Raw genomic sequence first — 26,932 nt, 5'->3', positions numbered from 1 at the left:
AATCAAAGCGCCTCGTTGGCACACACAGACACAGACACAGCCTGGTATGTCGAAGGATCAAACTAAGAGAAGGGAGCGTGACATGTGTGGATCCCTGGCCACACCAGAGAATGTCCACTTTGTGTTTTTCTCACCCACGCCAATGCTTCCACGCTTTGCTGTTGCTGTACGCGGGTCGCACTGTGCTGAACTTAAAACCTTGTGGAAGAATAGCCAGCAGAAAGACGGCGTGGCCTCGTCCCCTGACTCCCACCAGGTCTGCACACTTCTCGGGCCCCGTTGCTGTGGGATTTTGCAAAAGTTTCTCTTTCGTCTCTATCTCTTGCGTGTGGAGGTCTGGCATGTCTTTTATCTGCCCACTTTGTTCTCTCATGCCTCCCCGCCCTCCCACCTCGTCTCCCCCTCCCATCCTCCGCTCTGCCAGACTGGGAGCGCGACAGACAGAGAAATAGAAACAGAGCGCAATAAAGAGAGAGTGTAGGAGATGGCTGTCATGAGATATACATGTTTATTTTTTTGTTTGGTCTGACAGCTGTCCCTGCGACTTCGGACTCTTGTTCGGCTGCTCTTGGTAGGTAAACGGATGCATACAAGATGCCTCTGGGTTTTTTTCGACATATTCACAATCCCAATCGTCCCCTTGGGATTTTGAGTGCGCCTTCTCTTAAGGACCTGACTAGTCATCATTGAGAGACTTTGTCTGGCTTTATTCATTGTTTCTGTCCTCAAGTCTGCATCTTCTCCTCCATGACAGTAAAATGTCTTTTTGCTCTCTCGCAGAGGTGCGGGGCAGGAACCCCCGGCCCTTCCTCTCTCTCTCTGTATCATGATGTAAACCTGTCACCCATAGACATCAAAGAGGGACACAGAGGGCGAGATACAGCTGGTGTGAAAAGCACCAAAACACGAGGAAGGTAGAATATTTTATGATGAGGAAGCCACGGTGTGCCGCTTTCAATTTACCTCCATTTCTGGCCTGCTTAAACGGGGGTTTCATTTCATCTGTTTGTACTCTCCTGTGAATTATTTATTAATTTATATATATACATTTATATATTTTTTATTCATTTATTCATAAGTTTAAAGGAATGCACCTCACATTGCAGTAAGGGACCAGATTGTCTTCGGAGATCACTCATATCTATTTCAGCTTTATGAGAATGTGAGGATGTTGATAATTGGGCACTGCAGGGTCTGTGTGTGTGTGTGTGTGTGTGTGTGTGTATCTCTATGTGTGTGTTCATGCAGTATGTTTGTAATATTCTAACTTCTCTGTGGCTGTTCTCCATGTCAGCCCATGACCCAAAACTCATTATAATACTTAATTTGTTATGATTCTTATTTAGTTAAGGGGGAAGTAAGTACAATTGGCTGTAATAAAATGCCCCTGCCTCCCCCTAATGACAACATTAATGATTGAGAGTACATGTCGGGTTTGTGTGTTGATATAGTTCTGAGTTACAGTCATACATTCGTTGAAAAAACATACAAGGATCATAATTTTAATGCTTAAAATGATGAAATATTCCCACAGAACGGGGTTCATACCCACGTTGATGTGAATCTGGTGCCCCCTGTTGTTGATGTGATGTGTGTACTGCTACCCCCAGGAAACTGACACACGAATCCTACAAAGGCAACGAAACACTCATTTTGTCACTGAATAATGTTGCAGCTGTGACTTGATGTTTTATACAGTGTATAGTTTACATTTAGCTGATATTAAATTAACAACTTGTGGGGACACTGTTTTAAGACATACAGAGTTTAGAACAGGTTAACCTCATTAACATATCTGCAATTTGAAAAAGTGATCAAATGAGTCGGTTAAGAAAGCAGTTATCACATTCACAACTTATTTTCTAACAACAGATTACACAGCTGCAGTCTAAATATTTTTCCATAGCCCCTGGGCTTTTGCTCAGCCTCATAGAAGAAACATAGACATAAAGTAGACGGAATCTTTTGGAAGCGCCCGCAGAGGGGACTTCCACTCAGTCACTGATGACCTTTATTCTCAGACGGTAGGACGCCGCAACCAATCAAGCCTCTTCATCTTTCCCCACATCTCCCTGAGACAATTACCTCCAATTTTACTTTGATAACACTCTCCCTTCGCCGTCAGTAAACAATCAAATCACTCGATTGTTGAGGGTAATTGGATCCCTTTAAATCAAATCAGCCATTATGGCCCCGATGAAGCATGGCCCGCTCAGTGCAAGTTAGCGACACATGAGGGAAGGCAGCAGAGCAACACATTACAATGTCTGCCTCCCAGGTGAAGATGGCTATATTGGAGGAGTTGTGTAATACAGGTTTATTAGACGGTGCAGTGATCAGCACCGGGCTTGTTTCTCTCCTTGAGGACATGTTGCAGGTGTAGCTCATATTTCAGCTGTCACAGTAAGACTTTAGAGTAGAAGGAGTCGCCACCCACTCGTAAAATATTCATCGGAATTTGCTCCACGGTTCTTTCACGCTTTTCCTTTCCTTTCCTTTCCTTTCCTTTCCTTTCCTTTCCTACCTATGATCACTGAGAGGTTACGTGAATAGGTTTCTGCCCTTGACGCGTAGCTTAACTTTCGGTTGTTTGTACTACAGAATGATGATGGGTTTTCCTTTCTATTAATTCTAACAAATACATTATTATATTATTGAATAGCAAAAACTTGAATATGGCCTTGGTAGAAAAAACAATGTGTATTTAGTAATAATTCATATTTAAAGAAAAATGGTAATGAGGGTAAAGGGAACATCAAAAGATTCAGCTTTTAAGATGTGTTCAATTTTGCATTGACATTAGAAAAGGGCAGAAACTCCCTCTCGTTTAAATGAATCTATAATTCATCAATACGCTTCTTGCAGGCTGTGGTGTTTATAGATGTGGGAAAGAGGCCCAACTTTATTTGGCCTAAGTGGTGTCTGAACACAGCTCTGCTTTCTTCTATGATAACTCTTTAAAAGAGACAAAAAGTGGCATTGCATGGTTTCATGGGATTATGAAAATTACCCTACATAAACATTTTATATCAAAACAATCAATGTTCCCAAAACAAAACAAACAACCAGAAACCCTGATAATGAGTGATATGTATGTTTGCGTCAGTCTGAATGAATTGCTTTATTGGCTTTGTGTGTATTGGAGTGTGTGTGTGTGTGTGTCTGTGGGTGGGGTTGCGGGATGTTAGGCTTTCAGTCATGCTTTTACCACTAGTGATTAACAGTCTCTAACAAGGTGTGTTATTAAAAGGGTTGGAAATAACAAAGGCCTCTCTGTCTCATTCTTCAGCTATCAAAGCGTTTCACATTGCATTCGTCTCAGCGTGTGCTAATGTGTATGCAGGCTAATTCTCCTCTTGCCTTGCTTCCTTCAGTCATTCCCTTTGTTCCTCTTCTGCCTCTTTCCAATTGCTCAAACATGGCTGACTGCTGGGCTTCCTTCGACCTCGCCTCCTCTCTTTCTTGCCGTATCATCTTCTATGTTAAGCACTTGCCTCCTGTGGGAAGAATGGGATGACGAGCCTGATAGGGATATGCACGCACACACCTGTGTGGAGACACACACACACACACACAGGCATATTTCAGGAAAATGCTGACAGCAGTTTATCAGAGCATCTGCGTGCAGGCAGAAAAAAACAACCAACAAATATGATAGGATGGCCCAAGAGGGGGTACCTGTTGTTATCGCTTAATTCCCTACAGTCAGTCGAAAGATTTGACACTTTATTAGTTAGTCACTCAATCATTCAGGCAGTAAATTATCCGTCAGTCAGTCAGTAAATAAGCCAGTCGGTAAATTAGTCATGCAGCAAGTCAGTAAACAATTCAGTCACTGATGCTGAATTGTGTCTGATCACTAAATAAAGAAAGAAAATGAATCATTTACTCATCAGCCAGTGAATCAATCAGGAAAATAGAGGAATAATGAGTCTCCCTCTTAAGATGCAGCTTCATTTTGTCCTCACAGCCAGAAAGACAATGACCGCTTAACCTCTGTTCAGCTTGCCAGCCTGAGATAGCACTCGGCCAATCAACTCCATCCCCACTCTATCCTTATGGAAAGAGTTAGCATCAGAGTGTGTGTGTGTGTCTAAGTGTTTGATTGATCATGTCTGTTTGTGAATGCATATTGGCTGAAACCACCACCTGTCTTCATGAGTGCGCCTCAAACAACAATGTCCAACAACAATGTTTATGATAAGAGGGCCTAGGTAGAATCATGTGTTATTCTTATGTGTGTGTGTGTTCCATTACTCCATGAAGGTTGATAGTGTCATCCAACTTCCCCGCTCTGTGTTGATTTGCAGGTTCACAGAACAGATTTTTTTTACCTATAAGTGTAATTATAGGAAGAATTGTGGAAATACTGTTGCACAAAGACTTAATCAATTCAAAGAACAACCCAAAAATTCTCTCTGTGAAATACACAACTATTTTGTGCCTGTTAAAATATAGAGGAATATGTATCACAATGCAATCCAAACTTTATGTAACACCTCCAGTTTGCATCTAGGTGTTCGTTTGTGTCTCACTCACAGCTTGAATGGCAAAGTTTCAACATGCATGCCTCATAGATTGCAGGCTGATCATTTGTCTGGAGACGCTCCGTAGACGGAAGTGCTCCTTCTTGATGTGCATCGGGGTAAGAGGGCTTGTACTCAGGGGCACTATTGAGTGGATTTTGTTGGCTCATTATTCAACAATCACCTCTGCATCCAAATTGATGGTTCTTTACCTGCAACATGACCTGTGGGTTTTGTCCCAAGGGGCTCAAGATGACTCAAGTGTAATTGACAGGTTATATGACAGTCAAGGCATAGCTTAGCCCCTTGACTGCCGCTCACATTTGATGAATGTCCACACACCACCTCGGTCAGCACAATCTTCTCTTTCCTCCTCATCTCCTCAATCCCTCTCCTCTATTCCGTTCCTCCACTCATCACTTATTCGCCCTGAGCTCTCCTTTATTGGCCCCTGTCCTCAGTCATCTTTATGATCTCACTCACATGGGAAACTCTCTCGTGGGAGTATTGGAGTAAATGAGCCAGAAACACTGCAGGACATAACACTCAATTTAACCTAATTATTATTTGACAAGTAGAATTGTGATATATACTGTGTGTGTGAAACTTATTTGTCCAAACATCAAATATGTCAATCTGAAAAAAAATCTTCTTCGAAACAATCTATATTTCGGAGATGGTATTTATTTAAGTCTCGTCTTAAGCCTGATTGACAGTGTGGGTAAGATTGAGATTACATTTACTGTGTAGGTTGTTTTGTCCTCAACTTCCATCATCTCAATACTCGTACCAGCTTCTCTCAAAGTCCCCTTCACTAGAAGTGTGGTTTCTTCTATCTGCTCTGCTTAGCTTCCTATTTACCAGAATCTCCTGCACTTCTCAATGACTCCTACTCTCTTTGTGCTTGATCTCAACAAGAACGATTCTTTGAACCTCAACTTTTTTCTTTTTCATATGCCAGCCTTTTAGAAAAGAGTCGCCCTTCTTATTGGATTCTTATTGGTGTGTGTGCCCCAGAGGATCTTACTGTGCCCCCTCAAATTAAAGATCTGTGCAGTAATCCAAACTCAAGACTAGCTAGATGTTTGCTTTAAATCACAGTAAGAGGACAATTTTACTGTAATATCATAGAGGCTTTGAAGAATGATGGTGATGTAGTGCCCCCCCCTACGCATTGGATTATCAAAAGAAACTCCTTCCAGTTGCCTCATTAGGTGTTTCTTCTATTACCGGAGGGCAATTTTCCGGGAAACCTTTCACACAAATTGTCTTTAAACAGAAAAAATGTGCAGAGAATAACATTTGACCAACGTTTTCTTTTCCCAGGTAAATACGCCATGAGAGATTTGATCCATCGGTTACCGGGCTGCAGCAGCAGCAACAACAACGCCACCAGCAGTGGGACCACCGGCACCAGCGGCCCACCCAGCAAGACCATGTCAGACGACACGGTAACCGCCATCTGCTGCGCACTGCACGAAGTCATTACCAAGAACATGGAGAACGCAAAAGCCCTGCGTGATGCCGGGGGCATCGAAAAGCTCATCGGCATCGCCCGCAGCAAAGGAGACAAGTGAGTAGGACAATATTCTGGAGAACACTGCAGCCTTAACGCCACAATGCGAGAGCAAATACAAAGAGACGTTTACTTCAGAGTGAGCATGAGGACAACGTAAGAAAGTTCTCCAATGAAATTCGGAAAAAAAAAACCACCGAATAACTGTTTCAGCTCGATGGGAGACCAACAAGCTGCTGTGGAAACTGCCAGGTCAGGGGTTGCAGTGACGCAACGACTGCTATCAGAGGTCAACCGCTCATTCATTGTTATGGAGAGACGCTCTATTGGAGGAATGGTGCTCAGGGGCACCATTACAGAGAGAGATGAGGTGCTGGAATAAACTTTCATAAGAGCAAATTTCACAGTAAGGGTAGTTGGCTGCTAATGGCCCACACATCTTCATTTCCATGGGTGGTCTGAGGATAAATACTCCTTATCAGCGGCGCCAGGCGACGTTCACATTTTTACACACTCAGATTGGTAAAATGCCTTTATAACATCACCATAGCCAGTTCACCAACTTATTTGAAACAGTAGAAGATAAATGATACATTGAATTGAAAGAATGATATAGATTTTGGTATATGACCTTGTATTTGAAACGTTGGCTGAGTGTATCCCCGTCATACAAACTACAACAAATTTGACTCTGCAAAAATGTTGTCTTTTTTTCCCCAGAGTTTCACCCCGCTGAATTAATGCTTCAGTCAAATGCAGTTAATGACCACAATCCAGAGATCAAAAGCCTTGATGATATTTAAGGTTGTGAGGTAACTTAGAAGATATGTCTGAAACTGCAAAGTCATCGACAGCGATTAGCCGGTTATGGTACATGCCAGTGGACTGTCTTTGTAGCAGCATGTCATTGATAACATTAATGACAGAAAAGCTCCCTGTACTTCATTCAGGGAAAAATTAAATCCCGGGGTGAAGCTGATTTCAGGTGGACTTTACTACATTTTGTTGCACAAATGGATAATGAGCATCCCTTCTGCTTCCTTATTTCGCTGCTAGGAGGGCAGGGCCTCTGAACTGACTTCTTCTAAAGTCATTTTTCAGCTACGTGGCAGGAATGGGGCCATTAGCATGGCAGAGAGGGTCATTTAAAACTCATCTGGAAACACTCAGTTTTTCTACATAAAAAGTCCTTCTCTGCAGAAATGAGCAATGGCCCTCAGACTCTTACAGCCATCACAAGGGCTACTGGCCTGCACCCATCTTGTGCAGCTGGTAAAGGCAGGGGGCCGAAGGACATAGCGACATTACCCAAAGAAATGTTGTCCAGGAGAAGTGACTCTCTCTCTCTCTCTCTCTCTTTCTCGCTCTCTCTCTTTCCCCTGACTGTCCCCAGACACTCAGCTAAGGTGGTAAAGGCAGCCTCTCAGGTCCTAAGTTGTATGTGGCAGTACAGAGACCTACGCTCCCTCTACAAGAAGGTAGGAGGTGTTACCCACCATGTACTCATTTCACCATCTCAAACTCCTTGCATTCTGTTATTTTATCGGTTATATTTCACTCTCCACTGACTTACTGCACAATGAATCCTTTTTTCATACCAGGCACTTTTTAACCGTGCTACATATTGTCACAAGCAAGCAACGCTACCATTCATCTCCTTGTTACCAATAGTATGTACGTATGTCTAATAGTTGAAGTAATGAGACCTACGGATCATGACAATTTACTTGACGTCCACGTAGACAACAATATGCATCATAAGTAATACAATTTTGGAAAGATGGATTTAATTACACTCTTTAAGAATCATGTTTGATGTTTCATACGTCATCCAATAATTGATTAGTGCTTTGTACATTGCCTCCGATTTAGGCCTTGGACCTTGACCCTTAAAAAAGTATTTTTAACCAAATTTGTAACCCTACAATTTTATTAAATTGTATCCCTCTTGTGGGCCTCTTCGGAGGGCCCCTTAGCTAACAATGCCAGGAGGACTTCTGTTTTAATTTTTGGGATATCACTGAGTTCTGGGTTTAAATCCTAATGGAATGCTTTTAAATATCACACAAATAAATGCATAACGTTTTTTTATGTTCGGGAGACTGCAAAGACCGCTTTTTTTTATTACGAAAACCCCAAATACTACTAGTGTGTTGAATGTATTTTGTATTCATGTGATTAAAGGATGCACGGAACTCGCCGTTACTTACTACTTAATCAGGTGATGTGATCAATACAGGTGTGATGAAGGTTTTAAACCAACCAGAAGCTTTTACCCAAACTCCTCCTCCTTCTCTCTACATATATTCCCTGTTTCTCATTTTCCCTCATAAATTCTTCTTATGTTGGGCGTGTCAAGAACTCGCTGCTGCTGCCTTTTAATTATAATGGACATTGATCCTTGCTTTTATATCCATCTTTTTTTATTCTTTACCTACACACATCCGCACATTGCTCCGTAAAATTCCAAGCAAATGCGCTAGTATGCTGGGAAATTGAAAGAGCCTTTGATCCTTCAACAAGAACATTTTACACCATACAGGAAAACCATACAAATAAACTTGACGTAGATCAGGCTTTTCAGTTCCTGGAAGCAGGTTCAGCTAAATCGCCATAGCAACACATCGAAAAACTTGAAACTGCTCTGGCGCAGGTTCATTTGAGCTTCTGGATTAGTTCGCCACTCCCCCAGGAAAATAGGACAGCTCTCTTCCTCATTGATGAAGGAGGAATATCAGTTAGATTAACGTTTTATAGGAAGACAGTTCTCCGACATCACAAAGACATGTTATGACATCATGACGTCATGGGCCTATTGTCAAAGGAAGGTAAAGGAAACCTTTTATTGTGCCTGTGCCTTGTTTACCTCTGGTAATCAACCTCTTCCTTTTCTAAAACTTAACCCCAATCCAAACCCTTCTCCTAACCTCAACCTCCATCCTACCTTCAACCCAAGACCTAACCCTAGGCCTGACTCCATTTCCCCGCTTGCCCATCCTGACAGGAGCAACCCGGGCTGTATGAGGGCATCAGGGTTGAGGTCTGTTAAGGTGAAAAGGTCAAAGATCAACTGGATCACGCAATCTCCACCAAACCTACACCTCCACAAGTACCAACGGCCCATGAAAACAGTTTACAGCAACTTTCCTTGAATAATTATAATGATTTATCTCACTTGATATATCAAGATAAGGTGCATGGCTGTAAACAGCCTTTTACTAAATCAATAAAAAAATAGGTTCACCGCGGTCAATAAACTAGCCATCGTTTGCCCGCAAAAAATCACACGTGTATGTAAGCCGACCCCACAGAGAGCCGTGTTCTTGTTTTGTACAAAGTAGTATTATTATTGAACGTCACACGTGTCCTCATTGCACAAAATTAGAAAAACACTCCATTTGGCCCTCCAATGATACACTAACCCAGTGTGAAGTAGATTGGCTGGAAAAGCGAAGAACATGATAAAAAGACATTCTTTTCTATGCCGTTAAATGACTAAAAGGTCTCCCTCTAGACATCCTCAGTGTCATATTTGAATATAGTCCGTGGGGTATATGGCACTAAGTGTGTCTCCACGAATGCTTGGAGTGTGTGTGCAGTCGTGTGCGTTGTGGCCCTCAGGTCTCTCATGACCTCTTCCAGACAAAAGAATAGTGGAGCTCTGGCGGGCACCATCGCAACTGAGCAACAGTGTTTACGGAGGCAGGTGGATCAATAACTTTGTTACTCTCTAGCCTATTGTTTTTTCTTTTATTCACCATGCACACACACGTACGTGAGCTAACCTCGTAGCTAATAGGTATTTAACCCAAAACAGTGTTGATGCCGCTGGCTACCAGGATGCTGTAGCTCATTAATGCAGTAGGAAACTCTGAGAACACGAAGGACATCCACAAGCCAAAAGTGAGGAGAGTTGTGTGTGTGTGTGTGTGTGCTGCACTGACTATGACACACTCCGTTATCGCTCTCTTCCCCCCCCCCCCCCCCACACACATACAAACAGTGTAGATCCATTTTCTCCTCCTGGCTCTTTTGTTTCTTTTCAAAGAATCAACAACTGTTTTCAAACGACTTGATTTAAAGTAATGGCGGATGTTCGTTCCTTTCACTTGTCAGTAACGGCGTTGTTGTGTGAGGTTAGCTGCCATTCACAGCACCAAAAGTTCAACAAGTCTCAATGAAATACGCAGAAATATTCCAGGAAGGTGTCCTTGGCTTTGAATGTGTCTTCTTCATCTGCGTTTTGAAGGGAAAATAAACAATGGTGTCCACCACAGCGCCGAAAATCTTACTATTCAATTTTGTCCCACATTTGGCTTTTAATGTGAAAATGTCTTTGGAGGACATTCTTCAGAACACGGATTGTACACTAGAAACACGATTCACCTCAGTCATTACATCTTGTTATTTTACGCAGATGATGAAGTGATGGAATTCCTACATGCATTTCATGTACCTGCACATGTTGTCAAACCCGAAAAACAACAAGAGTGAGCTGACGTTCTAAAGCAAAAAAACAGTATAAACACAACTGTATGTTTCGATGCTTTAGAAATGAGTTGCAAAAACTTTGCATGAGCATCTTGCAGCGGGTTCCCGCTCCACGTCTATGACTTCTGACTGTTGCAGCAGTCACTTCATGAGAGGCCGCCCTGCGGCATCAGCGTGTCCTCGCCTCATCCCGACGACTGTGTCGCTCTCTTTATTCCTCATCCTCTCAACCCCAGCATTACACTCAACAGTATCCCCATGTGGCCCCTTGGAGCCTCATCTGCTTCACACTTCTCTAATCATTGCCACTGGATAGCATTACACTCGGCTGGATGGCATAACACTCCAGTGATCAGACATGAAGGTCATTGGCTTTGCAGACGGCTCTGACCAATATTGCTACATTTTGTTTTTAGGTGATATTTATCTTTTTGTTCATTTTTCACCCCACCTGTCGTTTCTTTTCTTTTTTGCCAGACTATAATTTGGCAGTTTCATAATGAAAGAAGCAATTTGCTTATTTAATGGATGCACATTTCAAAACAACTGCATTTGATCAGATATGAAATGATCGTTGATTTACTGGGGGGGTGCTTATTGAAACAAGATATCTACAGTCCTTTTGTAATATCCTCAATTTTATCAACCTGTACTTCATCATAATTTTTTCATAAGTAAATGTTAGTTAAAATGATGCTTTAATCAAGAAAATCTTGTATTTATTAAATGCCGGGCATTTCTCTAACAGACATTTTCAACACTACTCTATAGTCTTATATACTCACTCAAAAAAATACTTTTAAAGGCCGATCAACACCATTCCTGACTATTTACTTTCTAAATAATATGAACACAGCCCTGTGAGTGACAAACCTAATTTCATAATTGTGGAAATTGTTGCGTTAGAGGATCCCCTCTTTGACTTTATCACTGCAGTCCAGAGTGTGCAGTAAGTGACTTTACTGCTAGAATCCCTGCATGAAGTATTAGGTCATGGGTGTTGAGTGCAGCAAAAATCCTGTTAGTTTCCAATCCAGACATGGATTAGCTGTCACGCGGAGGCACGTATCGGCGGAAAGGATCCACACGCAGAGGGAGTCACAAAATTAAGGTTTTAATTTTCAACGAAAACAACGAGCCGAGCTCGATGGTAGAACACAGAACAAAAATGTACTCTCTAGGAGATCAGCTGGGCAAACGGTTAAACACAAAGTAATCCTCCGGACGGGGAAGTCGTCATCGGATGTAGCCTCCGCGGCACGTCGCTGGAGATCGAGCGCGCAGACCTAAGCTGTGCGTGAGAGGTAGAGGAGTCTTGAGGCTGCGGGACAGGGCACGGATTCAACTCAAAACAACAATCCGACAAGACACACAGGGAACACATGCAAGATATAGCCAGGGTGATTAGACAGGACAAGAAACAGGTGTAACACCAAACAGGGCGGGCACTGATTGGGATGAGCGGCAGGTGGGTGGGAAGACTATGTGAGAAGTGGGTGTGTGCGTTAAGGTGAGACTACTGGGTAACTGAGTGTGACAGTGAGTGTATATGGCAGAGGAGAGGGGAGAGAGAGACCCGGATCCTGACAGTACCCCTCCCTCAACGAGCGCCCCCAGGCGCTTCCGAGGAGGGAGTCTGGCGAGTCCGGTAGAAGTCCTCAATGAGCGAGCGGTCCAGGACGTCCCGGGCCGGAATCCACTGCCGCTCCTCAGGACCGTACCCCTCCCAATCCACCAGGAACTGGTGGCCCCGCCCTCGGGGACGAACATCCAGAAGTTTACGAACCCTATAGATAGAGTCCACCTCGTCAAGAGGTGGGGGGGGGGGAGCGGGGCGGGGGGGTGCACGAATGACAGGCTTGAGACACGAAACGTGGAAGACTGGGTGTATCCGGCGTAGCGAACCGAGCAGCTTTAATTTAACGGTTACCGGGTTGAAGACCTTAACAATGGAAAAGGGACCGACAAAGCGAGGCAAGAGTTTCCGTGAGCCTTCGCGTGCGGGCAGATTGCGAGTGGAGAGCCACACCCTCTGCCCACAAACGTATCTGGGTGCCTTTACACGGCGGCGGTTGGCAGTTCTACAAGTGCGCTCTCTGGTGCGACATAGGGCGGATCTCACTCTCCTCCAAGTGCGCTTGCATCTCTGAATAAAAGCCTGCACGGAGGGGACAGAAGTCTCCGACTCCTGTGACGAAAAAAGTGGGGGTTGATAGCCGAGACAACTCTCAAAAGGAGACAGACCGGTTGCGGAGGAGGGTAAAGAATTATGGGCGAACTCGGCCCAGGAAATCTACCCAGGACGCCGGGGTCTGAGAGATCAAACTGCGTAGCATGCGCCCAAGAATCTGGTTGGTCCGCTCGGCTTGCCCATTGGTCTGTGGGTGGAATCCTGACGACAGACTGGGGGAAGCCCCAATTAGTCGACAGAACTCCTTCCAAAACAGAGAGGCAAATTGGGGCCCTCTGTCGGACACAACGTCCAAGGGAAGACCGTGGATCTTAAACACATGATCGACCATGACCTGCGCGGTCTCACGGGCGGACGGTAATTTGGGAAGTGGAATAAAGTGCGCCGCCTTAGAAAAACGATCGACGACCGTCAGGATAACTGTGTTGCCGGCGGACGGAGGGAGACCGGTGACAAAGTCTAACGCGATGTGTGACCACGGGCGTGATGGAATGGGAAGGGGTCTGAGGAGACCCGCCGGCGGAGCGTTGCTTGACTTAGTTTGCGCGCAGACAGGGCAAGAAGCAACGAACCGACGTATGTCACTGTAGTGCCTTCCAATAAGGTCACTTCGGACGCCTCAGGGGTTTCAATAGGCTTGTTCATTTATTCCAGTGTTTCTTTCACGTATAATAACAAAAATAAACTGTCACTAAACTTATAAATAAACCAACAAATTAACAAGCAAAAACTAACAACAACAATTGAAAAACCATATGCCTGCTGGCGTCCACGTCTTCCCACCACTCAACACCGAAGCAAAAAAGACAACTTCCAGGATCGTTTGTCTTCCTGTCCACTAATTGCCACAGGTGTGCAACTTCGACCAGCAGGCGTCACCCAATTAACTTTGCTTCAAAAATGGCTCCTACACACCGGCCCTCTTATTGCTACCGGCTAAATAGGTACAATAACAAAGAAACAAAACAAAATATGGAGCCATTTCACAATATACAGTACACAGTAAAGATATAAATCTGTCGAATCATCAATGATCACGATTGGTCACTCATACAAACATGAATACGTTGGTTTCATTTGAAACACGTCAAGTTTTTTTTTTTCCAGTTCATTTGTGACCATATTCTTTTCAATTCAAATTAAAGTCCATCAATGAAATAGTAATGCAATCAATGCTCTTTTTTCAGAGTCCTTCTTCAGTGTATAACGCAAATAGTCCATTATGCCACAAAGGCGTTGTGCGTTCAAAGGTCCATGTTAGTGTGCATTGGTATATTTATGTACGCATGTGTGCAGGTTGCAAGAGATTCCTTGCTTGAATTGTCCATAGTCCATTGTGCGTGTGTAAAGATCAGTATACATGTCAATTCCTACAAGGTGGAGTAAACATTACACATACATTGGACATTCATACCCACATGTGATTTTCCAACAATAAGCAAACCTTTGTTATCGGTCTGTCTATAACGCTAGTCTTTGTTTTTAAAGCCAAGCTACGAACGATCCCCTTTGAATCTTTCTTTGTGTCAATAACTCTCCCCAACATCCAAGATCCCCTAGGGGCAGTAGGATCTGCAATTAACACGATGTCGCCATTTGCATAGTTTCTTTTCTCTTTAAACCATTTTTGTCTTTCTTGTAGGTTTGGAATATACTCTCTAACCCATCTTTTCCAAAACATATCAGCTAAGTACTGTACTTGCTTCCATCTGCGTCTACTATACACATCTGCTTTCTGAAATAAGCCAGGGGGTAATGTGGGTTGTCCTTTGAGAAGTAAGAGGTGGTTGGGTGTTAAAGGTTCGAGGTCATTTGGACTATCTGAGTTTGAGGTAAGTGGGCGACTATTCATTATGGCTTCTACCTCACAGATGAAAGTGTGAAGGGATTCGTCGTCTACTATTTGATCCTTTGTTAGTGATAGAAGTATTAGTTTGACCTGTTTTATTAACCTCTCCCATACTCCTCCAAAGTGTGAAGCGGCAGGTGGATTACAAATCCATTCTATGCCATTTTGTTGCAGAGCAACTTGAAGTTTGTTGCTTTGGTTCCATTCCTTTATGGCATTTTTTAGTTCACGATCAGCTGAAGTCAGGTTAGTTCCATTGTCAGATCTTATTTGGCGTACTTGCCCTCGTCTGCTTATAAATCTGCGGATTGCGTTGATACATGAATCTGTGTCAAGTGAATTGGCTATTTCCAAATGTATTGCTCGAGTTGTGAAACACGTAAAAATGACACCATATCTTTTCACTTCACTGCGTCCTCTTTTCACTATGATTGGACCAAAGAAGTCTGCTCCAACAAAGGTGAATGGTGGTAAATCTGGTGTTATTCTTTCTTTTGGCAAATCTGCCATTTTTTGTTCTCCCAAATTTGAATGTAGGCGTCTACAGAACACACACTCAGATCGTATCCTTCTAGCAAGGGAAGTTGCTGCTGGAATCCAGTACTGCTGTCGCAGTTTGGCCAACATATGGTTCCTTCCACAGTGGCCTAGTTGTTCGTGAACGTGTTTTAACACCAGCTTGGACACATGATGGTGTTTTGGAAGAATTGTAGGATGTTTTCGATCCTCGGGCATAGCCATTCGGCTTAATCTTCCTCCTGTACGAAGTAATCCGTCTTGCAGAATAGGATCCAGTTTACGAATGTGGCTCTGATGACTGACATGAGCGTTTTCCCTTTGCAAGGTTTTGATTTCTCCTGGAAATGCCTCCATTTGTGTAAAGTGTACGATTGCCTTTTCTGCCCTTTTGACGTCTTCTAAAGTAATCTGCTGCACATTCATGCGTTTTTTGACTGTTTGCATTTTACTTTCCATCAGACGTTGTTTCTCTGCATCTAAGGTCTTAATACTCATGTTGGTAAGTATTTCCTTTCTTTTCAGACTTAATTGCAAGAGAACGTCTTTTAACTTAAGTAGCCATGCTACTGCTCTGGTTAGGTTGTTCCACTTTGAGTGATAATGTATGAATGTGTGAGTAGGATTTTTTTCTTCTTTTACAATCAAGTTCATGGTGAGAACATCTTTCTTCACTTCCGCGTCATCATCATCATCTTCATGTGTTTGTATGGCAATGTCAGAATTTGTCCATTCAGATTCCTGACGTTTGAGAAATTCTGGACCATTCAGCCACACCTTTGAATTCAGAAGAGCACTAGCTTTGAGACCACGGGATGCACAATCTGCAGGATTTTGTTTAGTGTTTATGTATCTCCATTGTTTTACTTTGCTCATTTCCCTGATTGTGTTCACTCTATTAGCCACGAATGTTTTAAATCTTTTGTTCTCATTCTGAATGTACTTCAGTGTTGATGTACTATCCGTCCAAAACATGGAGTTCTCAAGAGCAAGTTGTAACTCTGCTTTGATCAGTTTATCCATTTGTACTGCTAGTGCTGCTGCAGTAAGTTCCATTCTTGGCATTGTAGTTTGTTTTAGTGGCGCAACGCGTGATTTCCCCATTATAAAGGAGGTGTGCACTTCATGCTCTGAATTTGTGAGACGGAGATACGTGACACAGCCGTAACCACTTTCAGACGCATCACTAAAGTGATGTAGTTGTGCAGATGTTATCGGATCAAAGCCTTTTGGCTTTAAACATCTGTTGACACGGAGCTCTCCAATGCAACTTAGGCCTGCCATCCATTCATGCCACAGCTGTATGTAGTGGCTTGGTACAGTTTTGTCCCAGGCGTAATTCAGTTTGCAGAGATCCTGCAGAATGTTCTTAGCAGTAAGGACGAATGGAGAGATGAAGCCGAGAGGGTCGTATACTGAGGATACGATGGACAGTATTCCCCTTCGAGTACATGGCTGTTGTTTCGGGCTCACTGCGAAGGTGAGTTTGTCACTTTCTATGTGCCATTGTATACCAAGAGTCCTTTCTGTAGGAAGATCACTGGATTCCAAGTTAAGGTCTTTGACTTCTTTTGATCTGGCTGCTTGTGGGAAGGACTTTAGGACTGTTCTGCTGTTACTTATCCATTTGTGCAAATGAAAGCCTCCCATTGAGCAAGCTCTTTCAAGCTCTTTGCACAACTTCGCAGCATCGGCTTCAGTAGCCACAGCTTTCAAGCAATCATCTACGTAGAAATGTTGCTTAATTGTTTCCACTGTTTCGGGCAAAAAGAGATCTTTGAAATCTTCGGCAGTTTGTCTGAGGGCGAAACTTGCACAACTTGGTGAAGACGTTGCCCCGAATAAGTGCACTGTCATTCTGTGTTCTTTGAGTGGTTGACCTGTATCACCATTTGGCCACCATAAAAAGCGCAAAAAGTCCACGTGCTTCTCCATAATTCTCACCTGGTGGAACATGCTTTCCACGTCTGCCATAAGAGCGATTGGCTCCTGGCGAAAGCGCAACAAGACGCCTACCAAGTTACTGGTGAGATTTGGACCTTGCATCAATTTGCTATTCAAGGATACCCCCTGGAAGGATGCGGAGCAATCGAATACAACTCTCAGGGAGCCCTTCTTCGGATGGTGCACCCCATGATGTGGAATATACCACACCTTTCCACTTTGTGTTTCCAGTTCATCAGATGGCACGACTTCTGCGTGGCCCTTCTCAAGCATTCCTTTTAGAAATGCAGTGTATTCTCTGTGAAATTGTTCGTTCTTTTCAAATTTTCTTTTCAGAGACATGATACGTTGCTGTGCCTGTTGGTAGTTGTTTGGCATCATTACATCATTTTCTTTAAAGGGTAACGGTAAGTAATAATGACCATTTCTTAGTTCTTTTGAACTTTCCATCATAGACATGAACTGTTTGTCTTCGACTGACATCTCTGATTTCTCCTCAGCTGCCAGTTCAGGAAAATCTTGATGATACTGTTTAATCAACAAGTCATTCAAATCTGCTACCGATATGCGATTAACTACAGTACATGAGTGACTTCCTTGCGTTTGACATGTTGTTTCTTGCATGAGCCCATTGACGACCCATCCTAAAGGAGTTTTAACAGCATATGGCCCATTACCTCTACTGTTTATTACTTTCCAAGGCTCCATAAGCTTTGCAGCATTTGTGCCTATTAACAACTCAATGTCAGCATCCAATTGTGGAACCTTCACCTCATGTAAGTATTTCCATTTGTCTATTGATTCTTGTATTGGTATGTGTTGTTTTGAAACTGGTAATTTTGTTTGAGTATAGACTTCTGGGAGTTTGTGATACAGTAGGCCTTCCATACTGCTGACTTCAAGACCAGAGACTACACTGCTGTGGACATTTTTCTCCTGCCCCATTGTGCACAAGAGAATTGTGGTGTTTTTACCAGTGATGTTTAACTTTCTTTTCAATGAGTCTGTACAAAATGTAGCTGAGCTACCAGGGTCTAAAAATGCATGGGTATTTATGACTTTATCTGAATTTGCTACCTTTACTTTCACTGGCACGATTGCAAGTGTGCATTGTTTTGATTGACTGACCCCCATTAGGTCATCGTCTTCTAACGAAACCATAGCACTACTCAGTGGTTTGTTTCCAGTTATCACACCTTCATTTCTAATTCCATCCTTTTCCCTGCCAGTGTGAATGTGGAGGATGGTTGGATGAGACAGAGAACATGTTTCGCATTTCATTCTGTTTTTGCAGGTTTTGCTAACGTGCCCCATGGTTAAACATCCAAAACAGATCCCGTTTAATTTCAGGAATTCTATTTTCTCGCTGTTTGGTTTAGACTTAAACTTTTCACAATTTTCAAATGTGTGATCTCTTTTACAAAATAAGCAAAGCCTTTCAAGTGCACGCTTACTTGTATTCAGTTTGGGTCCACATTGTGACTCGTTCCTTTTTAGTTCAGGTGCTTGAGCAACTGTAGTGGCAAAGCTGGTCCTCCCACCAAGTTTGGTGAATGGGTTTTGTGGTTTAGGTCTTGATGTTACTTTACTCTCTGTCGAGTTGTGTATGTCGCCGAAAATTGGATCAAGCATTGCTCTGGACTGTCTTTCAATGAAGCCTACCAAGTCCTTGAACGTTGCTCTGTTCTGGTTATCTTGCATGCTACACACATTTGCTCGCCATCTATCTCGTAGCCTAAATGGAAGTTTAGACACGATGAGTCTTAAGTTGGTGAAACTTTCAAGCTCTTTTAGGCCATCAATATCTTGCATTGTATTGTGGCAGCTTTGTAAAAAGAGAGCATATGATCGCAACCCATTGCCATCCTCTGGTCTGATGGTTGGCCAGTTCACAACTTTACTAATGTAAGCAGATGCTATTTTATAGCTGTTTCCAAAATTGTATTCTAGCTGCCTTTTAGCTTCTTTATACGCAATGGAGGAATCCATATGCATAAAGCTACTGATGAGGTTTCTGGGTTGGTCTCTTGTATACTGTTGTAAGTAGTATAGTCTGTCATCCATATTAATTGTTTTATTCTCAATACATTGCTCGAACGCTTTAATGAACGTCCTGTAATGAAGAGCATCACCGTTAAATATGGGAATTTCTCTATCTGGCAAAAGAGAGAGTGTTTGCTGTTTCACTAACATTTCAGTTATTTCTGTTTGTCTCTTTAATACATCAGTGACGTTTGTATCATTATGATCCCAGTGAATTCCGCTTCCTATCGGTGCTGAGGCGCTCTGATTGGCATTTTGTTGTGCACCTACAGTTTGAGGGGCTAATCTCTCTCTCTGGGATCTCATTGGTCTTTGTACTGTTGCAGGGGTATCATCTTCCGTTGGTGTAACGTATCGGTATACGCCCGACACTGAACGTTGTTTTTCCGCTTCTCTGAATACTTTAACTCTTGCCTCTGCAGCAGCAAGTTCGGAATCTATGACCATTTTTTCTTTTCGTGCCTTTAATTTTGCAATGATATTTGCTTCTTCAATATCAAGATCAAATTTGTTATCCAAAGCCTGCGCCTTTGCTCTAATTGCCGCACATTCAGCTTCGGCCTTTAGATGAGACGTAGATTCTCGTGACGCGCAACTGAGAGCGCTTGTTGCTTTGCGGCTATGCGTGTCACTGTGCGCTACCTGAGATGCGCTATCTTGTGGCTTAACAGCCCCTATATCCTCCTGCTCTTCTTCTTCCTCATTAACTTGATCAACCTCGAGCCAATTCATGACATCTTTTAAGAAGCCTTTGTGAAGGTGATATTTGGGTTGGTACCAGTCTAAGTTATCAGCCTCCCTTTCGTATTCGTCTTTTGTCAATTTTTGTACGGCTGCTTGTAAACTAATAAACTCAGAGAAAAATCCTTCAAACAAATTAACTTGTTTCCTAACAGTTTCTTTGTCCTGTCCAGCTTCAATTAAACTATGGATTTCGTTTCGTTTGCGTGTTAAAACACCAAGCTTCCCCCTACGTGTTGCTATTATTTTAAACAGTTCCTTTTCTTCATTCCAATCCAGCTCTTCAGGCTCTTCGTCAGCCATTTTTCAAAGATTAACTCAAGAGTTCATCACACACGAAATAAATAGCATTTCAAAGTCAACGTTCAGTTTGTAGTGTAGGCTAAACACGGCAGCTCACGTTCAAAGTCATTATATGAGCGCGGCGGCTCGCTTCAATTCAGCGTTTTACTCACAAACGTCCAAGGAAATAATGGTTGAATCCTCACGTATTTCCAGCGGGAACGTATATAATCCACAAACTTTAAGGAATGCAGCTCCCAATCTTCCAAGTATCCTCAGGGTATGGCTGTAAATCCAACTTTCCAAACTCAGGTGACATCCGTATATTCCAATGTAGCAGGTTTCATTTTCCAGTTGCAGAAGGTTTTTCAACTTATGCAGTGCCTTCCAATAAGGTCACTTCGGACGCCTCAGGGGTTTCAATAGGCTTGTTCATTTATTCCAGTGTTTCTTTCACGTATAATAACAAAAATAAACTGTCACTAAACTTATAAATAAACCAACAAATTAACAAGCAAAAACTAACAACAACAATTGAAAAACCATATGCCTGCTGGCGTCCACGTCTTCCCACCACTCAACACCGAAGCAAAAAAGACAACTTCCTGGATCGTTTGTCTTACTGTCCACTAATTGCCACAGGTGTGCAACTTCGACCAGCAGGCGTCACCCAATTAACTTTGCTTCAAAAATGGCTCCTACAGTCACGCTCTCTGGTGGGCCACCAGAATCTCTGACGGATCGCGGCTAACGTGCCCTTCACGCCGGGGTGCGCGAATAGTTTAGAGGCATGGCCCCACTTGAGTACGGCCTTTCGTGCGTTCTCGGGGACGAACAGCCTCCCCTCGGGGGCAGTAGGAGGTCTGATGGCGTGCGCCAGGGCCCTCTTAACAGTCTGTTCAACTCCCCAGACAACCGCTCCGACCACGCAGCGTTGGGGAACAATTCCCTCCAGGGTTGAGGCATCCTCCGTGGAATCGAACTGACGGGAGAGGGCATCGGGTTTAACATTCTTTGAACCGGGTCTAAACGAGATGGAGAAGTCGAAGCAGCCAAAAAATAAAGCCCAGCGGGCCTGTCGCGCGTTAAGTCTCTTAGCGGAGCGTATGTATTCGAGGTTCCGGTGGTCGGTCCAGACAATGAATGGCACACTGGCCCCCTCTAGCCAATGCCGCCACTCCCCCAGCGCCAACCGGATAGCCAATAGTTCCCGGTTGCCGACGTCATAGTTTCGCTCCGCGGGTGAGAGCCGGTGCGAAAAAAAGGCGCACGGGTGGATCTTATCGTCATGGGAGGAGCGTTGCGACAAAATAGCCCCAACCCCTACGTCAGAGGCGTCGACCTCAACAATAAATTGTCTTGCGGGGTCCGGGTTGACTAAAATGGGCGCGGAGGTGAATAACTTTTTAAGCCGATTGAAGGCCTCTTGCGCCGGTTCTGACCAATAAAACCTTGATTTGGTCGACGTGAGTGCGGACAAGGGGGCAGCCACTTGACTAAAATTGCGAATGAATCGCCTGTAAAAATTAGCGAATCCCAAGAACCGCTGGAGAGCAACGCGAGATTCCGGGGCAGGCCAACTGAGGACCGCCCGTACCTTCTGGGGGTCCATGCTGATTCCCCCCGCGGAGATCACAGACCCAAGGAATGTAACCGAATGCGAGTGAAAGACACATTTCTCAGATTTAACAAACAGGCGGTTCTCGAACAGGCGCTGTAAGACCCGACGGACGTGTTGGACGTGTAGCTCGAGGGAGGGTGAGAAGATTAGAATGTCGTCCAGATAAACAAATACGAAGATGTTTAACATGTCGCGTAGGACGTCATTTACCAGTGCCTGAAACACCGCGGGGGCGTTGGCCAATCCGAAGGGAAGGACCCGGTATTCAAAGTGGCCAATATGGGTATTGAACGCGGTCTTCCACTCATCCCCCTGTTTGATACGAACTAGGTGGTACGCATTACGCAGATCTAACTTAGTGAAGAATCTAGCGCCCTGTAGGATCTCGAACCCGGACGACATAAGGGGCAAGGGGTAGCGATTCTTGATCGTTATGTCGTTTAACCCTCGGTAATCAATACAAGGACGCAACGACCCGTCCTTCTTTTCCACGAAAAAGAACCCCGCACCGGCAGGAGAAGAGGATGGGACAATGATTCCAGCCTCCAGCGACTCCGAGAGATATTTCTCTAACGCTTCTCGTTCGGGTGATGAGAGAGAGTATAGTCTACCGCGGGGGGGCGTGGTGCCAGGGAGGAGGTCAATGCTACAGTCGTAAGGGCGGTGAGGTGGCAGGGAGACGGCCCGGGAGCGGCTGAAAACCGCCCGCATGTCGTGGTACTCCTCCGGCACGCCAGTCAGATCACCGGGCTCCTCCTGAAAAACAGAGACAGAGGACACGGCAGGGATGGCAGACACTAAACAGTTACTATGACACGAAAGACTCCAAGACAAAATAGTACTCCTGACCCAGTTAATATGGGGATTATGTTGGACGAGCCAGGGGTGCCCTAAGACAATGGGGGAATAGGGGGAACAAAAAATGAAAAAAGAAATAGTCTCTTGGTGGTTCCCGGAGACAGTCAGACTCACCGGACTGGTGACCTGATGGACCTCAGCTAGAGTTCCACCATCCAGGGAAAATATAGTGGTGCGTCTTTCTAAGTCCACCAGGGGAATGTTTGTTCCCGAGCCCATCCCTCGTCTAGGAAGTTTCCCTCTGCCCCCGAGTCAATCAGCGCCGGACAGGAGGCGGATGAGCCAGCCCACCTTAGAACGGCGGGGAGGGTGGTGCGGGATCTGGATGAGGATGAAGACACCGCCGCGCTCGTCAGTACTCCTCTGTCTACTGGCGAGCCCGGTCTTTTACCTGACATGAAGCGGCGAAGTGGCCCGCCGCACCGCAGTACAGGCATAGCCTGTTTGAGAGGCGGCGTTGTTTCTCCTCTGGCCGGAGACGAATGCCCCCCAGCTGCATGGGCTCAGGTTCGGGGGAAAAAGGGGGAAATAACTCTTGAGGTGTCGGGGCAGCAGTGCGGACTCGTCGTCGTTGTTGAAAGCACCGATCGAGGCGGATTGCCAGCTCGATCAGTGTGTCGAGGTCGTCAGGTGACCCACGAGCGTAAATCTCCTCCTTGAGTTCAATGTTCAACCCCTCTAAAAAACGGGCCACCAAGGCGGGTTCGTTCCATTCGCTGGTCGTGGAAAGAGTTCGAAACTCTATGGCGAAGTCGGCAACGGACCTCTTTCCCTGGCGAATGGTGGTCAGGAGACGCGATGCCTCGCGTCCAAAGACTGACTGGTCAAATACCTTTATCATCTCCTCCTTGAAGAGGAGGAAGCGTCCGCAGCGGGGACCTCCAGCCTCCCAAACTGAGGTTCCCCATTCACGGGCGCGTCCGGTCAGTAGGGAAATCACATAGGCGATGCGGGCTCGGTCTTCCGCATAGGTCCGCGGTTGCAGAGAGAAGGCCACCTCACACTGCGTCAGGAATGCCCTGCATTCCGCCGGTTCCCCAGCGTAACACGGGGGGTTATTGATGCGGGGCTCAGGAGACGACGAGTGAGAGAGTGAAAGTGGAGACTCGGGATGGGGCTGGGTGAGGCGCATAGACAGGTCGTTCACCTGAGCGGCCAGGCTCTCCACGGCCTGCCTGGTTGCCGACAATTCCTCCTGGTGTCGACCCAGCATCGCTCCCTGGAACTCTACGGCAGTGGCAATGGATTCCTCCCTTGCTGGATCCATAGTCTGGTCGGATTGTTCTGTCACGCGGAGGCACGTATCGGCGGAAAGGATCCACACGCAGAGGGAGTCACAAAATCAAGGTTTTAATTTTCAACGAAAACAACGAGCCGAGCTCGATGGTAGAACACAGAACAAAAATGTACTCTCTAGGAGATCAGCTGGGCAAACGGTTAAACACAAAGTAATCCTCCGGACGGGGAAGTCGTCATCGGATGTAGCCTCCGCGGCACGTCGCTGGAGATCGAGCGCGCAGACCTAAGCTGTGCGTGAGAGGTAGAGGAGTCTTGAGGCTGCGGGACAGGGCACGGATTCAACTCAAAACAACAATCCGACAAGACACACAGGGAACACATGCAAGATATAGCCAGGGTGATTAGACAGGACAAGAAACAGGTGTAACACCAAACAGGGCGGGCACTGATTGGGATGAGCGGCAGGTGGGTGGGAAGACTATGTGAGAAGTGGGTGTGTGCGTTAAGGTGAGACTACTGGGTAACTGAGTGTGACAGTGAGTGTATATGGCAGAGGAGAGGGGAGAGAGAGACCCGGATCCTGACATTAGCATACAATTTAGACGAGACCGGAGTTTGAGTCTCTTCAAGATGTTTGCAACCTAAAGTGGAGGAGGAGGAAGAGAGAGTGGCTAAAGAGGACAACCAAAGAAAGAAGTGGGCAAATAAAATGAAGGGAGTTTTTGAAAATGTTGTAGTTTGAAGATAAGCAGGGCCGAGTTGTGTGTTTGTGTGCGTGTAGTTTTGATAAGAGGCCAAAAGTGTGTGGTATAGTGAGATAGTCTGAGATGTGTTGGCAAATAATTGTTTGCTTTGAATTTATGAAGTAATGAGAGCATTTTGAAACATACATTTCAGAAGTCATGGGCGTGGGTACACACGTGTGAGAGTATAAGTGTGTCTTTGAAAACGTGTTTTTGTCAAAGATGAGTAAGATGAGTTAATCACTTCCTACCTTGGGAGCAGTCTAGCCTTAGAGAGAGACGGAAAGAAAAGAGAATTACACCAAACAAACCGAGGCTGCCCAGCAGTTGTAGAACGCACTAAAATGAAAAGTTGACTGCCCATAAATAAACAGTAACTTGGTATGAAAATAGCATTCTGAGATGACTTGAAAGATCAGTGGTGCAGCAGTCATTAATAAACCAGCGCCCAAATCTGTTTGTAGCAACCCTTGCACTGATTTGAGGATAAATCATTTATAAAAGTCTCCAGGGGTGCAGTAAGAGTCTTTTTTTACCAACTTTTACCAAGTTTATTTTGATTATTTGACAGAATGCGTCCTTATTCTGTGTATGAGTGTTTCATGTAGGCTACTGTTCCCTGGCGAGGAGTAAACTGCAAATGTGCAGAACTGTTTACATCAGGATTTCTAGAGAAAACAAGGACCAGGAACAGGGTCACTTTGTAAATAAACCTATTCTTAATCGGACCACAAGGAGCCAATTCTCTGTCTCACTTAGACAAACATATTCTCTCTCTCTCTCTCTCTCTCTCTCTCTCTCTCTCTATCGCACACACAGGCACATGTATCATTATCATATGGCATACATCACACTTACATCACACAAATCACAACAACAGCTACGCACACGGAAGACAGATGGGGTTGAGGGTCAGAGAGAGGCTGCGTTTGTCACATGTGTGACAGATTTACATGTTCCAGGGATGTGTATTTCCATATGTGGGATGGGAGTGAGTGAGACGTTTGTGTGTGAGGTCACTGATTGCACAACCTGGTCCTTTGCAGGATCGTTGCACACAAAATGCTCACGATGTTGCTGTAAAATAAAATTATATATAAAAATATTTAAAGGTTGTCCGAATGTGTTACTGATAAAGTTATTCAACTGTTGTGTGTATGTGTGACCACCTGATTTTAATAAAACAAACTTTACTCATCAAATATGCTTTTTGTCTATAGAGGCAGCCAAGATAAATCCGTCCTCCACTGACGCACTGCATAAACAGTGGAACAACTTCAGTTGACATCAAACCCACCTCAGGCCTCTGAAGCTGCTTCTGTGTTCAGCCTGGTTTCCCTCTGATGTCCACCTGTATCAGACAGTACGGGACACAGAGAGAGATGTGGGTCTCACTATAGAGGCTAATAACTGCATCTTAGGAGGCTCACAGTGTCCTTGGTCATTTACAAGAAAAGCGAGAGTGGGATAAAGGGCAATTCTGTAATCCGCAGAGCTACAGGCAAACAAAATAAAGAATGCAAAGGTCAGAGGCACATTATTCCAGGGAGGACTAATGGATCATGTGTGAGTGAATGGCTCGCTACTGCAAACCGTAAAATGTGTGTGAAATGAGTGAGAGACAAAACTGATTGAAGGACGGTAAAAAAATGACAATTCACAGTGGTGGACGAGGGCCAGAGAGGAGCTCAACACTCAACATGGGTAACCTTTTACAATTTTTTGCCATAATTGCTGTCTGGCATAGGTGTCGCTTGAGACACACACACACACACACACACACACACACCCTCTCTTTGTTGGGGCAGTAATCGCTTTTCAGCTCGCAGTCCTGTGACCTTCAACTAACCATCCAGGGATGGTAAGAGCAACAGGCAAAATGGTTGCCTAGCAACCTCTTTTTTTCCTTTAATTTACAGTAGGGGCTGTAAGAAGTGTTGGAGAAAGTGAAAGAGAAAAAGAGGACGAGTAGACACTGAACAAGTATTGCACATTGGATATGATACAGAATGACTCAAATGAAAGTTTGATGGTCCTAAAGAGTTTGTTTTTCACTTGTCTCCTGTTTTATTTTGAAAGTTCACGCTCCACATGTGTCCTGTCTTCTTTTACCTTTGTCTTTTTTCCCCACCTGATTCCTATTCTGTGTGTTGTGTAAATTGATTGGGCTTTTGGTGTTTTTGGTATAATGTGCTCTGGACGGTCCTTGCCTAGTGATTGTTGCATTACTCTTCTCCAACCCCCGTTTAAAAGTAATGAAACTGCTCTGAGTGATTGAGTCCTTCACTGGAATCATATATGAAATGTTGATGTGATGTATATATTGAGCCTGTTATAAATCCAACATCATAAAATCAATGAAGAGCTGGAAC

The 26,932-nt window shown here is 44.4% G+C and overlaps 1 protein-coding gene across 1 annotated transcript in view; it reads left to right on the top strand.

The window, feature by feature from the left end:
* ctnnd2a (catenin (cadherin-associated protein), delta 2a) overlaps nucleotides 1–26,932 on the top strand; it is a 221,281-nt gene that overhangs the window by 184,628 nt on the left and 9,721 nt on the right. The window contains exons 20-21 of the mRNA XM_037455312.2: nucleotides 5,853–6,099; nucleotides 7,436–7,520. Coding sequence (XP_037311209.2) covers nucleotides 5,853–6,099; nucleotides 7,436–7,520 — 332 coding nt within the window. The remainder of the gene's footprint in view (nucleotides 1–5,852; nucleotides 6,100–7,435; nucleotides 7,521–26,932) is intronic.

Source organism: Pungitius pungitius, chromosome 19, assembly GCF_949316345.1.
Source record: "Pungitius pungitius chromosome 19, fPunPun2.1, whole genome shotgun sequence".
Classification (NCBI taxonomy): domain Eukaryota; kingdom Metazoa; phylum Chordata; class Actinopteri; order Perciformes; family Gasterosteidae; genus Pungitius; species Pungitius pungitius.
This window is presented reverse-complemented; position numbering and strand designations above follow the sequence as displayed.